This window comes from Tachysurus fulvidraco, chromosome 7 (genome assembly GCF_022655615.1).
Source record: "Tachysurus fulvidraco isolate hzauxx_2018 chromosome 7, HZAU_PFXX_2.0, whole genome shotgun sequence".
Classification (NCBI taxonomy): Eukaryota; Metazoa; Chordata; class Actinopteri; order Siluriformes; family Bagridae; genus Tachysurus; species Tachysurus fulvidraco.
Window position 1 is genome coordinate 20,208,037 of NC_062524.1, and position 15,125 is coordinate 20,223,161.

Sequence of the window (15,125 nt, forward strand, 5' to 3'; positions counted from 1 at the left end):
TGCACAGAATAGTGCCCTTCTTTCTTTTTAAGAGCTGTCCTAAACTACTTCTCTATTAACATGGTCATTAGACAGCTGGAGAAACACACCTCTGGCAGAATTCAAGACCTTTAGAAATGTGGTTTGTATTATAATGCATTATTAATATTCATTAACATTTGGAGTTCTTAAGAGCAGGGCGATGGGGAATCCTAATTAATTACTATTAAATGTTAAATGATGGTTTTTTTATTGTGACAATGCAGAATATCTCACTTTTTAACCTGCATTAAACATATCAGAGAGATAAATCTTAATCTTTGTGAACCTTAAGTGTAAAATAAGTAAAACGATTTAAACAGCATTATGCAAACATTGAAAACTTTAGGAGAATGTAGTACTTCATGAAGAATTAACTAGGAAATGTGTGCTATATTTATTTTCTCTAAAAGTCAATAACAGAAAAACAATTAGCATTCACTAACTTGAAAAGTGTCGAAGCTCTAACGGCCCTGTTCACTGGCAACAAGTAAGTTCTTGTTAATCAATACATTGATGGAGAAAATCAATTTAAACCGATTTCCTGAACAGACTATAAAGAAGATACATCTCTCACAATTTCCACAGTATTCATTTTCTTTATAAAATAGTAGATTTTTCCTTTTATCTGAAAAATTTGCAATCGACTAAGCGTATTGTGATGATGTTCACAAGTGCTTCGGCTACTGAAATGCCCAAAGCCTTTAATTTAAATGAGTAAAATGTTTTCTGTAGCAATCATTAGTAATAAGTCCTCCAGCTTTAACATGACAGTAAAATAACATGTTCGCTAGATGAACTGAATCTATAAATTGGTGACAGAGATGGCAGATGGGTGGGGTTTAGCTTATGTTATCAGAATGATTGGTTTTGATGTCAAGTTAGCAAATTCATTTTTACCTTCACCCTGTCAGATTAGCTATGCGAGCGCAACTCAGCTGCCACTGGCCACATCGGACACATCTGACAGTGTTTATCTCATGTCACTGGCTGTCAGGGAACTCATGAATTTCCTTTACTGATAGAGGTCTTGCAGAGAGAAAGAAATTTACTATTTGTCTTGTTATTATTTCCCCTTCACTTTCTGTCCTTGCTGTCATCATAGGATTTAATTTTGTGCTCCACTCTTCCTGTTCCATATGATGAGGTAAATGCAAATTTAATATGAAATAATGATCTTGTTGGATGAATTTAGGAATGAATAATCTGTTCCCAGTACGTGCTTATGCTTTGAAGTATTAAAAAATGTAATTATTAATGGCTGGTGTGACCAAAACTCATCAACAAACAAATGTCAACACACAACAGCATATTTGAAAACTGCTCAATACGAAGTAAAAATTGAAAGAGTAGGTCGTTACTGAAAATGACATGCTTGTTGATGATTGGTGGATTACATATCCATATGATGTTATTTTGGATATATGGCAGCTTGCATGGAATAACTATGTGTATGACAGTGCTGAAACCCTGCCTAAAGGAATCGCAGATATTCAGAAGAAACACCTCGCTATAATAACATACCTTCACATTAAATAGATTTCCTCGGCTATCTAGATAACGTCACATTTTCCTTGAGGTGTTTCTAATGTGTTTCTGAATTTGTCTGAAATTCTGACCTGTACCTGTAGTATTTTATGCATTGTGGTGCTGCCACATGATTGGCTGATTAAATAACTGCATTATGTACAGGTGGGAAAAAAAAAAGTAGACCGTGAGTGTAAGTCAGTTAAAAGTCTCATGGTCCTATTGGAGTTTTTGGAGTTACTTTTAAGTCATTTATATACATGAATGTGATTGGTCACAACTGGGAATCTGGTTACAGAAGCTTAGTCAATGTATGTTTAACAAAAAAAAAGGTTGCTGCAATTGTTTTTTGTACATTTTGCATGTTTTTTGTACATTTTAAGAGCAATGCTGCAGAGCTCAGTTATTATAACAGCAGAGAAGAAGTAGCCTTTACAACACTGTGATATTCATTTCTTTGCATATGATATGGTTTTGGAGGAGAGAGGTTAAAGTCAAGTTCAAGAGTTGCATAATGGCAGCTTAGCAGTGCTAGAGCTTGAACCCCTGACCTTCTCATCAGTAACCTGGGACTGTTAGGCCACCACTGCTCCTGCCATAGGGGGGAACTATGTACAGAAGTGTGACCATTAGGTGTTAATAAGCCTTTGGGCGTATGGCTTATCTCATATATGTTGATGGCATAATTTTATCCCAACAAGCAAAAAAAAAAAGACCAGGAAAAAATAGAGATTAAACATATAGAGTTAATCAAGTGTCACAGATAAAGCATGCATCAAAATGCAGGGAAAAGCTGTATGCCAGCTTTGCTCCTCATCCATCTCCCTCTCTTTTCTCTCTCTACACTCCTCCTCTCTGACAAGCGCAGCCCTGGGGGAGTCTGAGGTGGAGGAATGTGGTGGTAAGGAGTGGGGAAGCGGTGGACAGGGAAGAACAGGTGACGGCTACTGACAAAAAGGACGAACGCTCCGTTAGGCCCAGCTCAGGGTAATGGGGCCATTGGGACTTTGAGCAGTAATTCGTCATCTCGTCGTCCCACAAGTGAGAAGAAAAGGAAAGATGGAAAAGAAATGAAACACGAGTTACAGGGAGCAGGTGTCCTGGAGGAAATGTAATTGTTTTCAAAAAGCACCACAGCAAAGGGAAGGAGACAGTTGGGCATTAAAACTCACAATGGATTTGAAGTATTTGGTATCTGGTTGAGCAAATCTGTAACTACAGTTCTACATCTGCTTGATTGATTCATATCATTTAAAGAAATGTTTGTTAATGTTAAACATGGATTTCTCCCAAAATCAGATGGGAATTTGTCCCTTGAGAAATCGCAAGACTTGTTTTTCCTCCATTACGCCTAGCCCCAAATAAACCTTGGCAATAGTGCATATACTGTATATATATATATATATATATATATATATATATATATATATATATATATATAATCTGAGTCTTGGAGGACCAGAGCATTACTTTCAACTTGGAACTAGATTAAACTTGTCAGTTGATTATCAAGTGCTACATGAGTTGAATTGAGTGATTTAGAACATGATAAACATTAAACTCTACAGTAGTGTGGACCTTAAGGATGCAGCATTTGCTCATGTTAGAAATTATCTGCATAAATGAAGATGTCAAAAATACCCAGCAGATTAGAATTAGGATCAAATGCTTTATGCAGTGGCAGACTTCCATCTTTCCGTTGCTAGTTAGGACCATGAGGAGCTGAATGATTAGGGATTCTGTGATCTTTAATCTTAGGTACTATTTTCTCATGAGGTCTAAAGCCAAGGAATGTAGAAGAGAGATGAGACCCTGATCAGTAGTCTGTTGTTTCCTAAACTTTCTATCATCTGCACAACATTTCTAATATAGTTTTAGAGTAAGAATTGAGATGGGTTGAGAATATTTTGAAAAAAAAAAAAAGAAGAAGAAGAATATGCATGCAAGAGAGCTGAAAACCTCATAATTGTATCTATCATGTCTCATAATTCGGCACGACGAGGAAACATTGTGTATCTACTTTACTTCGCATCTAATAAATTAGCTTTTTTCTTTTTACTGATGTTCACACTGTAAACAAATCAGGTTTGTTGGACAAACTTTTTATTTCATCGTTCTTGTTCACTTCTGAGGGTGGCACAGTGGCTTAGTGGGTAGCACGTTCGCCTCACACCTCCAGGGTCAGGGTTCGATTCCTGCCTCCGCCTTGTGTGTGCGGAGTTTCCTCCGGGTACTCCGGTTTCCTCCCCCAGTCCAAAGACATGCATGGTAGGTTGATTGGCATCTCTAGAAAATTGTCCATAGTGTGTGATTGCGTGAGTGAATGAGAGTGTGTGTGTGCCCTGCGATGGGTTGGCACTCCGTCCAGGGTGTATCCTGCCTTGATGCCCGATGATGCCTGGGATAGGCACAGGCTCCCCGTGACCCAAGGTAGTTCGGATAAGCGGTAGAAAATGAGTGAGTGTGTTCACTTCTGTCTCGTCTGTGTAAAAGCTGTGACTGCTTTGGCATCATTCCACTGATTTTAAAAGACTGCTTTAAGGTGTGGCTTGTGAAGGAGTATGTCATTGGTTGCACCTTTCAAAATAACACACCTCTTAATGAATGAGACTTGGAGTCGAGTCAAAACAAGAGCAGTACTGATTCTGTCTGAACTGGACGTGTGGTTCATTACAAACTGAAGGAACTAGTTTGCAGATAATACGATCGAACAGCGACATGTCAGTCACGAACTAAATGAATGAACTAGAAACATCATTCATTCAATTTGGATGTGTCTTACTGTTTCAATGAGAGCAGAAGGAGGGCAAGATCTATGAAGAGATTGCAGCACTTGAGCGCTGGAGATGTTTTATATCTGTGCATGAAGCATAATCCCAGTTTATGATTGATGATGACCAATAAAATTCTTTTTTTGGTGGTGGTGGTGGTGGTTGGGGGGGTGGGGGGTGGGGTGTCAGCTCAGCGGTTTGTGTAGTGTGTGATAGTACTAGTCCATAGTTCCTTGTTGTTTCGTGGAGCTTTATGTATTTATGTAGCACCCTGGTCCTGGAGCAACGTTGTTTCATTTCACTATGTACTGCATCAGCCATATATGGTTGAAATGGCAGTAAAAAACTTCTTGGCTTGACAGAAAAATATATATTGTTCATTTAAAATGAAAATAGTCACCTTGGTGTAGACGTGCACATTTTATACCAACTACAAAGCAAAAATAACAACACAGATCGCTGAGCAAATTCACCTTCATGAATCTGAGCGAATCTTTTTGCTAAACAGAATCAAAAGATTCAAGGCTCTGGGACGAATCAAAATTTGCACAGCAATTTTTTTATAATTCTAATCATAGGTTTATATTGGTGTGTTTATTCTACCCTTACAGTCACACTGGCGAGTGGCACATTGTGTAGTTTATGGCTTGTGGGTGTGTGGCACCAGATACTCTTGGTCAGTATCAACATGGACAGCTTAGCTCTCTATAAAAGAGTTTTATTTTGTTTGATGTTTTTGTTTATGAAAGCTAGGTGCTAGGATTCTAGCTTTGTTAACAGATTATAAAAACTGGATTAGATAAACTGGATTAGATAAGCTTTGTCCCAGTGAAAAATATTTAATAAGTCGAAACCACGGTTAAAAGTTATTCTTCCGTTTTTGCATATCAAACTTGCATGAAAATGGGAATCTAATTGCAGGTAGGAAGTAAAGTTGTGTGACTATACACACCATAGGATTGGTCATTTGCATTTGTCTCTTTACCGTGTCGTACCTAATTTGCATACAATTAAGAGAATCATCATTCATGTCACGATGTCACTTGCCTCTGTCGCTGAAGATAATGAATGGTCGCCTGATGCTTTGGCGCTTGTTAGTGAGAATGTAAGGTAATTCATTATCGTTTCTATAGAGACAGCAAATTCACAGGGTCTTGTATGGTGAAGCTGCATATAATTTAACCCTAATAATAAACTGATTTTTAAAAACACGCTCTTCAACACAGAAGAATTCATTTTAAATCATCGGTAGAGTGACGATTCCTGCAAGGAGAACATTTACGGAAAGAGATGCGGGGATGGTCTACGCTTCATAACAGAGGTTCCTGCTCATTTTTCTGTAACATCACATTTTGTCAAGCTTAATTTTTTGACCTAATATTATTTGTAGTGTGTTTCAGTGTTTCATGTATACACTGTTTTTTCCACAGTTTCAGCCACAATAAGTTTTAACACTGATGATTGTTATTGTTAGGTGCCTTGCTGTTAAATTGTGTATAGCCACTAGAAAAGAAAAACATTTTGTTTCTTCAGTGTAGAACCGATCGTACCTTTTGCAGAACTTAAAATAAACAACATCCACACTGATACATGAGGTATAATGATTGGTAACAATCCACCACCTTGGCCCTTTTATTTTAATTGGTGTGTTTAACGTACATTTGGTTCACAGAACCATACCAGGATTTTTATGTCCAACTGTTTGCTTCCATTCAGTACGTCTTTGATGTTTTCTTCTTTGGGCTCTGAATGTGGATGGAAAACATTTTCTTTTAAACATCCATTAATCAGAAGCTCTTTGATCGCAGAATTTCCAAGAAGAAACTTCGAAAATAAAGGAAACTAAAGGTTTTCTGCGATTAAGAACCAGCAGTTATGCATTGTTACTTAGAATTAAATAATACCTTATGTAGCTTGTGAAGTGAAGATGTGCCAATCATACAAAAGGTCATAAGGAGTTCTTTTTTACCTAATGAGGTCTAGGTGGAATTACACTTAATAGGTCAGTCTTAAAGAATTGCATCTCAAAGCTTAATTCACTGCAAGAAAAATGTCACCCTTATTTGCCTACACGTTCTGTAGCGCCTCGAATGTCACGCGAAACAAGAGCGAAAGTAATTGGCATGCTGCAGGATTGCCATGTCCACTATAAGCTAGGTATAATGGACCAGTGGCTTTAAGTCCTCTTAACGGGTGAGACTCGCTGATGTCGGTGTCTAAGAAATCAATCCCTGATGGAAGCCGCATAATGGTGTACAAGGCATTCACTATACAGATTAGAGGCAGCTTTATTTCATTAAAAGCAGGATGAAAAGAGTACACTGCAGAGAGATTTGCCAGCAATTCCTTGTTCTTTCAGTGAGGGAACAGCATTTGACCCTACAACAGGAGCATAGCAAGCCCTAACACATCATCAGGAGGCATGAACCTCTAACTGCCAACAGCAAAAAACATCAAGAGATAGATCTAGACAAGCAAGAACAACGAACAACTACACAGTATGTACGTAGTATATAATAGAATAATGTACAAAACATTTTTAACCCTTTAAACCTTCAGTATTTTCTTCTTTCAGTGTAATGTTTATTCCAGTGTATGTGGAGCAGATATAAACTTATTTGAAGCACTTTTTAGAAATGCACCTGCTCATTCATGAAGTTCTCCAGTCAGCTGCAGTTGCACATACAACCATGCATATACCAGCTAAAAGCTTCAAGAAGTGTTCACTATAATCATCAAAATATTGAAAATGCAATCTGTCTGACTTTAACAGTGCCATAGTTCTTGGTGCCAGATGGGCTGGTTTGAGTATTTCTGATCTTCTTGCGATATTCATGCACAACAATCACAAGGTTTCCAGAGGTGTGTGTGTGTGTGAATTAAACATCATACATTAATGAGCTGAATGAAAGTCTGAATGCAAAAAAACAGGCTGGTTTGCACGATACGTAGGATAGTGTAACTTAAATAGTCATTCTTAACAATTGTGGTGTGCAGAAGTCACAACGTTATTACATCAGTCAAAAATCTGAGGATGCAGTGGCCACAGGCTCTTTTTGCAATATTCAGCTGTCCTGTGGTCTTCTGCTGTTTCTATTTAAAAGGATAATTCATTTGTATACAATAGATTTTTGGTTTTGTTAAGTAATTTGTCCACAATTTGGAACAATTCCAATCCAAAAATATCAGAATGTCAGTAATCAACTATGTAAGTAATTACAATAGTTTTTAATATTAATTTAAAAAAAAACAACCTCACGTTACTCACATGTAGTGTGTAGCCTAAGATACAGGTTCTTTACTCACAGCAGATCTGGCAGACTGATTGAGGCAGCTGAGGCAATCTTTAACTGATCGCATGATCTCTGTCTGTTTAGCGGAGGAGCAGAAGTTTGGGGATCGCTTTCTCCATCTGTTCCTTCAGGATGGATATCCAGGTGCCAGATTGGGCTGCAGTGGCAGTGATGTTTTGAAAGTCCTTTCCGATCAAATAATTGGAAATAACACTGTGGAGCCAATAATAGTGAGGTAAGTATTGTTTTGCAGTGAGTATGCCTGTGGAGCGTACTGTAACTGTTAAAAGGATCTGTTTCTAATTAGCGAAAATACTTTTAAGCTGTTGAACGAGATGGAAGGATTTATGTTTGCTTGGTTGCACAGTGATGCAAAGTAGCATTGATCAGGTCGATTAGAAGGAGTCATATAAAGAGAAAGATATATTTGCTAATTATTTCTGATGATTGTATGGATTTTGAAAATGTGTAGGTGTGTAGCCAGGTGAGACAGAGCATTACTGTAGTAATGATTAAAGGCAATAGGACAACTAAACATCTAAAATGGTCCGGGTTGCATTTTTTGTTTATAAAGTAATGACTGAACTACTTCTGTGCTGGTTATTGTGTCTCTAGGAGAGGAGCCTATAGTCATATTCACATCCTCAGTTAAAATAATGTAACATTAAAATAACATTTTAAATCTCCCTATTTTGTCCCAGTGAGTGACAAGTGAGAACTGATTAGTGGATGAAAATTAATACTAGGATTGATTCAAAAGAAAAAATAGAATAATAAAAAAAATAAATAAAATTCTCATCTTAACGCCAAACTTGGTCCGTGTTTTAATATACTAGCACCAATCATTTCACTATCATGAATATAGTGATTTCTAGAAAAAAGCAGATACAGTAAGTTCAGTACTGCTGGATTTATAGTCTTGAAAAAAAGCATCTAACACAGTTTAGGAATTAGTGAAAGTGACGAAAGTGAAAGTGACATACGGCTAAGTATGGTGAGCCATACCCAGAATTTGTTCTCTGCATTTGACCCATGCAAAGTGCACACACACAGCAGTGAACACACACCCGGAAAAGTGGGCAGCCATTTATGCTGCAGCGCCCGGGGAGCAGTTGAGGGGTTCGGTGCCTTGCTCAAGGGTACCTCAGTCGTGGCCGGCCCGAGACTCGAACCCACAACCTTAGGATTACGAGTCAGACTCTCTAACCATTAGCCCACGATTTGCCCTAATTAGATTATCCATTGCAGTGTACAGTGCTGTCCAGAATATAATATTTTTGCAAATACAAAACGTAGGTGGTCTAATTATAATGTGAAATAAATGGGAACGTAATATCTGCAGTTTGACCTAATTCTCATTCATGATCCAAACACTCACTTTACCTCACCGCAGAGATCATCTTACAGCCATACATGGAGGCTTTTCCCTTTGTCTTTCTTACCTTTCTTTCATTCAGGAATGGAAAGAAATGTGAACATGTGATGCAATGAATTGTAGTTGTGCAACGGCTGCTGCTTAAGAGATAACAGAGATTAAAGTCTAATTCTGGGTACTTTTTCTCACCCAGAAAGCCTTGTCCTAATTTTATTGGCTTCACCCACTTTGCTCAATTCTTACAGAACAAAGTAAGGAAACATCCAGCAGGAGAGGCTGCTGTTTCTTAAATACAGGCTCACAGATCAGAAAGAAGCTTAGTTTTTATTGTCCTCAGTAGACAGGAAGACATTCTGTAGAATGAAATGTATTTACAGTCTCCTAAATAAAAAATGAAATGATTTTAAAGAAATGAAACGAATGATATTCTTAGGCAGTGAGGAATCCTCAGGTCATTTTCATGGGAGGCAAAAAGTTTAGTTTGCGGTTCTTCATTTCACCTCGGGGTTTGAGATAGTTTAAAAAAAGAGAAAAAGGGTGATTTTAGACTCATGGTAATGTTAGTCACTGACCTAGTGATGATTTTCCTACGGATCGATACGTCACCATACATCTGTAAGTCACAATGGATAAGTATATCTGCTAAATGCCATATATAAAAAAATGGGAATTTGCTTGTTAATACACAATTGCACACTACTGCTATTTTTGTGGTCATACATTAACAAGGCTGATGTGGGTGGAGCAACACAGAAGGGGGAGTTACATCCTCCTCCGAGACCTCCACTTAGCACAGCTTTAAATGTCTTGTCCCATTTCTTAACCCCGTTTTCTAGAGGTTCACTAGTTGTGTAACTCAACTGTAACATAAATAGGCCACTTCACCTACAAATAAGAGCATGTTGTTCATGGCAATTAATGTGCAAGTCAGAGCACAGCTTAACACATGCCAAAAACACATCATGTATCAGCTGTAAGATGCTATGGAGTTTATAGGAGTAACCTTCTACTGCTTTGGTTGGTTTCACACGGATCCTAAACATTTGAGCTCTGAGAAAATAGTATATGCCCTTAGTCCCACCGTTGCTTTAAGGGATAATCAAGTCGATTTCTTCTTTCTAAGAACTGCTGCTGTAATCCAGTTGCTCCAGTGAATTGGGCGAGTGCATCGGCTAGAAGTGGGATGTTTTGCTTCACAGAGCAAAAACATTAAAACTTGCATGAATTACTATGTAAATATGACCAATTCATTTACATAATAGTCAGTGATATCAATGTTGACTATTTAATCAACTTTTAGAAATGTCAGTCAAATTTGCACTTCTGCTTTTACTCTCATTACATCCCATTGATGATTTTTATCTCAAATAATGATCCCAAAATCACAGACTGATTTAATGACTCTACATTTGCTTACATGAAGTGACATATAATATAGCAAGAGAGAAGAAATCTGTCAAAATCTGCACATTCTAAAGCAAATAAAATGAGCAGATTTAATTGATTATTGGAGCAGCAGACTTAAACATACCTCTTAATAATGTACTAATTAAAACCCAAACACTATTTTCCATTTCTCTTGATCAATGTCATGTGGAAACCTCTGCTGATTTTCCCAGAATTACCAAAAAAATAACACTGCAATCATGTGCCTTTTTATCACTACATTGCTTTACCGTTAGGATTAGCTTTCTAGTCATGTGCACAGGTCAACAACAGAACCCTGGAGTAAATAAATCTGCAGTTGTGCAGGTGCATCGTGGAAGCTTTGCTCAGTTGTACATGACTACAATTTCAACAAAACAAAAAACTTGTAGTATTACATTCTTATTGTCACCGTTTCAGGCATTTAAGATAACTGCCCACTTCTGAAGGATTTCAGATACCCATGATTGCCTTGTGGTGCACCAATTATCAGAGGTCCCTCATTTCGTCCGCTCAATTGGAAGCTGGTTAAAAATACCATTAAGCACAATGAGGATCATTAGAAATTAAGTGTCAAATGTCAAAAACAGTTGAAAATTGTCAATAACAGGACCCAAGAGTACATTGCCAATGCCCTGTTGCTGTGTCATGCCCCACATTGGTTGATGTTAGAAGGATGGCCAAAAATGACAGACAGACAATCACACTCTTGGCAAAAAAGAATCCCTTCTTGAGAGCTTTTGAAAATTTGCAGCGCTTGAACTTTGGCAGTAATCGTTGGAACTACAATTGGAGGCATGTCTTGACAGATGAGACCGAAATCTTTTTGCAAAAAGGGTCTAAAGACAGGAAATCTGCTATTATCCACTGTGAAATAAGATGGTGGATAATTTATACTATGAAGAAATTTTATAGTTGGTTGTCCAGGATATTTTTTGTACATTAAGGTAGTTCAACTCAAATCTGGGTAGTTCAACTCAAATCTGGCCTCTGCCAGCAAGATAATGACCCCAAACATGCATGCATTTGAACATTCTGTATTTGTAATTAATTAGCACATAACATAATAAGTATTACAGTAGTATTACAGAAATCTAGATTCATATTCAGATCTCTAATGAACAATCCAGAAGTTTAAGTAGCAAGGAAACTCTCCTTGAGATGATTGATGAAGGAATAACTTTTAGTTAAAACTAAAAATTCAGAAAACTAAAAATGTGCTAATAAAAAGGCTTCATGTGTTGTTTTTATGAAGCATGCCAATAATTTTGGACTGTACAAAATGCATTTATGCAGCATTTGGTGTTTTTTTCTTCTGTATAATTGTCAGATTGTTTACATTGTCAGACACCATAGCCATTCATTGTATAATATGGCATGCCTACACAGTTGCTAATTAAAATCTAGTGTGAAGAATATGATGCTTAGTAAGTGACAGATCTTCTGTGTCACAGAATCTTTAACATTTTAATCCATATTGGCTTTAAAATGGTGGAATATCAATGACATGTCATTCTCTTCCCCTTTTCTTGACTTGACTTGACGTAAACTGTATTCACATGATATCTCCATACTGCACACATCTACGTCTACGCATATGATGACAATATGGCTATATTTATTTTTGTTGCTGATCATTGTTACCTAAATGGTTCAAGATTTCTGTCTAAATCTGTATTAATGTTGCCTAAACATTTGGTTAGCAAAAATGAATGATCATTCTTATCATTATTATTATTATTTGATTTTTCAGTTATTTTTTAACAAACTTATTTCATTATAGAGAGAATACAGTAATGTGCAATGTGTCAGAAATAGTAGTGATTGCTAGGCAACAGACTGATGAGCTTTTAATGATCTAATGCTTTATATGCATTACCAAGCAAATAGGTTTATTTCTGAAGACAGGATGACTAATTCTTATTAACAGCAGAATAGCAGAAAAGCACTGACAGACGTGTGGTTAGCAAGAGTAATCTCACAAGAACAAATGTTTCAGTGTAGTCCAGGTCAATATTTTTCATTGAAGCATAATAAAACGTGTTTTAAAAAAAAGAGTGTTTTCAAATGCTATGAATTTCTTGAGTAAATCTTCAGAGGCACATTTCTTCTTGAGGGTCAGACATCTTTTCAAGAAAAAACTAGACTCTTTAAAACAGGCCAAGGTCAAGGCTAAACTCACTCAGTTCTAAAAACTAAGGCTAAATATTGAGATACTGGAAAACCAAACCAGGTGTTTTTTTTTATATAAAATCTACTCTAAAATGATAGCTTTAAGTTGCATTTTTAAAACATTTTCATGACTTGTATATATTATTGCAGTTTTTTTTTTAATTTAATCTTTTTCAACGTTTACATCTTACATTTTTCAAGTCCCTATTAAGAAAAATGTCAAATGAATTGTCATTCCCAGCTATAGGAATTTCTATACAGAAATGTGCAACAGGGAACCTGAGTTTTTAAGTTTTTATGTTTTGTTACAAGCTGTATTTTTTCTTTTAAGGCTTATAAGCCGGGGAGGGGGGGGGGGTTAGAAAGAATGATGAAATATGGAAAATTGTGAAGATCTACCTTTTTCTTAAATACTTAAACTAATTTAAAATTAAACTAAACTTTTTCCCTGTTTTTATTTTTTTTTTGGAAAATAAAAAAAATGTTTGTGTGCTATATTTCCTCCCAACAGAGTTTAGACTCATACTATGCTTAGTCGGTAAATTAATGAACCATGTTTTTATGGATAGTTCAATTCAATTAAAAAATTTTTGCATACTGTAGCATTTTTAATAATGTACATTGTCTCAAAGCAGCTTCACAGAACATACAGAACAGAAACTGAATATTATTTGAAGATTAACATAATATCAATTAGAATTAGACTTATATTTAAATGTGTTTGTATTAATCCCCAATGAGTAAGTCTGAGGTGACTCAGGTGACTGTGGTGAGGAAAAACTCCCTTGAATGGTAAAGGAAGAACCTTGAGAAGAACCAGACTCAAAAGGGGAACCGCATCCTCATTAGTTGACACTGGAGGGTTTGATTATGAATATACAATCCGAAAATTGTGTATTGATAAGGAGGTTGTTGTTCTCAAAGACCACATGGAGTTGGCATCTCCTCTTAAAATGTATGAATACTTCATGAAGCAGAGTACAACTGAAGCTGGTACATCTTTATAGATGCTTCAGGATCCTCATCTCAGGGTTGGCCTTGTCTCAATGAAGGTCAGAAAACTTCATGACACGGAACACAACTGGAGCTGTGTTCCAGTTAATGTGTGTCTGCAAATGCCAGAAATGTAAATGTTGGCACATTGCTATGATTTATGAGGAATAAAAACAGTTCACGACAAGCTATTATAGGAAAATAATCAGCTAACACATCCTTTTCATTCCGCCACATCACACCGTCTCATTATTGATTTTTTTTTTCTATAAAAGTATGCTACATCATATTACACACTAGGGCAAAAATGAATACTGAGAATGAATAAAAGTAAAAAAAAGTCCTGTTCAATCTTCAAGTACATGGACACTCAGTACAAGGACACTGAGTACAGGGAGCTGATCCTGCAGTGACAGCGTCCCTTTAGCTGAGTTTAGTGTTCCCAAAATTTGCTGATGTGTAATGTCTTCTAAACAGATACGTACACAGATACAACTAGGATCCTGTTTTGGGTTTTTTCCACTGTTGTCGGGCTTCAGACCCGAGCATGATGCATATCTGCTGGCTGGGTGTGCAGCAGCAGGTCTATTGCCGTTGTCAGTCACAGGGATGTTTGCTCTGTGGCAGTGTGCCTGTGCTGGCTTTGTGTGGTGCTTGTTCAAATATGAGTTCTGTTTAACATTCCTATTTTAAAATGTCCCCCTGACATTTCCCTGCAGAGCCACTGCTGCATATATCCCACACAGACCACCCACTGTGCCCATGGGAGAATTTCTCTCCTGGAGTCTCCAAAAAATATATTTTTTTTTCCAATATTAAATTGTACATCCATTGCACATTTTTTTTTCTTTATTTAATCAATGAAAATCCCACCGGGAAAAATATTCCAACAATTTGTTCTCATCTACTTTATTAATTAAAAATGATACGTTTTTACAGCCATTCAAGGTGATTTAAAAGAAAAAATCTGTTTTAATGCTCCGTAAATCGAAATCTAGACCTTACTAAGAATAAACAGATACAGATAGTGTCATTATGATACACATACAATTAAATAAATATAAAATAAATAAGCATGAGTTAAGGTATTCATGCAAAGGAAAGTTATCCACCATCTAAGGCAATAAAGGACCTTTGTTTCTGTGAAATGACCTCTCTTGGCGATAAAGAATAAATCCAGTGTTAGTTAGGTGTTCTGCTGCTATGTAACAATGCCACCGAATTAAAGAGCCATAATATGAACCCTGTAGGTGCATAACCATTCATCAGTGTCATGACTCCTCCACTTCTTGACCCATATAATCACACACCAGTGGGGAATGAATGCTGCACTGAATATTTAATCAAGAAATTATCAGCCACCGCTGACACTCAAAGGTACAGTGGCTCTATTACGGTGTCCCAACTTCTGCATCAGGATTTACCATGTCAGGTGTCCCACTAGATAATAACCTCCTCCATTCTGCACACATATACTGTATATGTATATATAGTCTCGCACTCAAACCTCTGTGACATTGACATGTGCTAGTGCCACTAATCTCTTCTTAT

General features: G+C 36.9%; 1 protein-coding gene across 1 annotated transcript in view; it reads left to right on the plus strand.

The window, feature by feature from the left end:
• The window catches only part of eys (eyes shut homolog), a 243,598-nt gene that overhangs the window by 181,638 nt on the left and 46,835 nt on the right, over nt 1-15,125 (plus strand). The window contains 1 exon segment of the mRNA XM_047816667.1: nt 7,694-7,844. Within this exon segment, the coding sequence (XP_047672623.1) occupies nt 7,694-7,844 (151 nt within the window).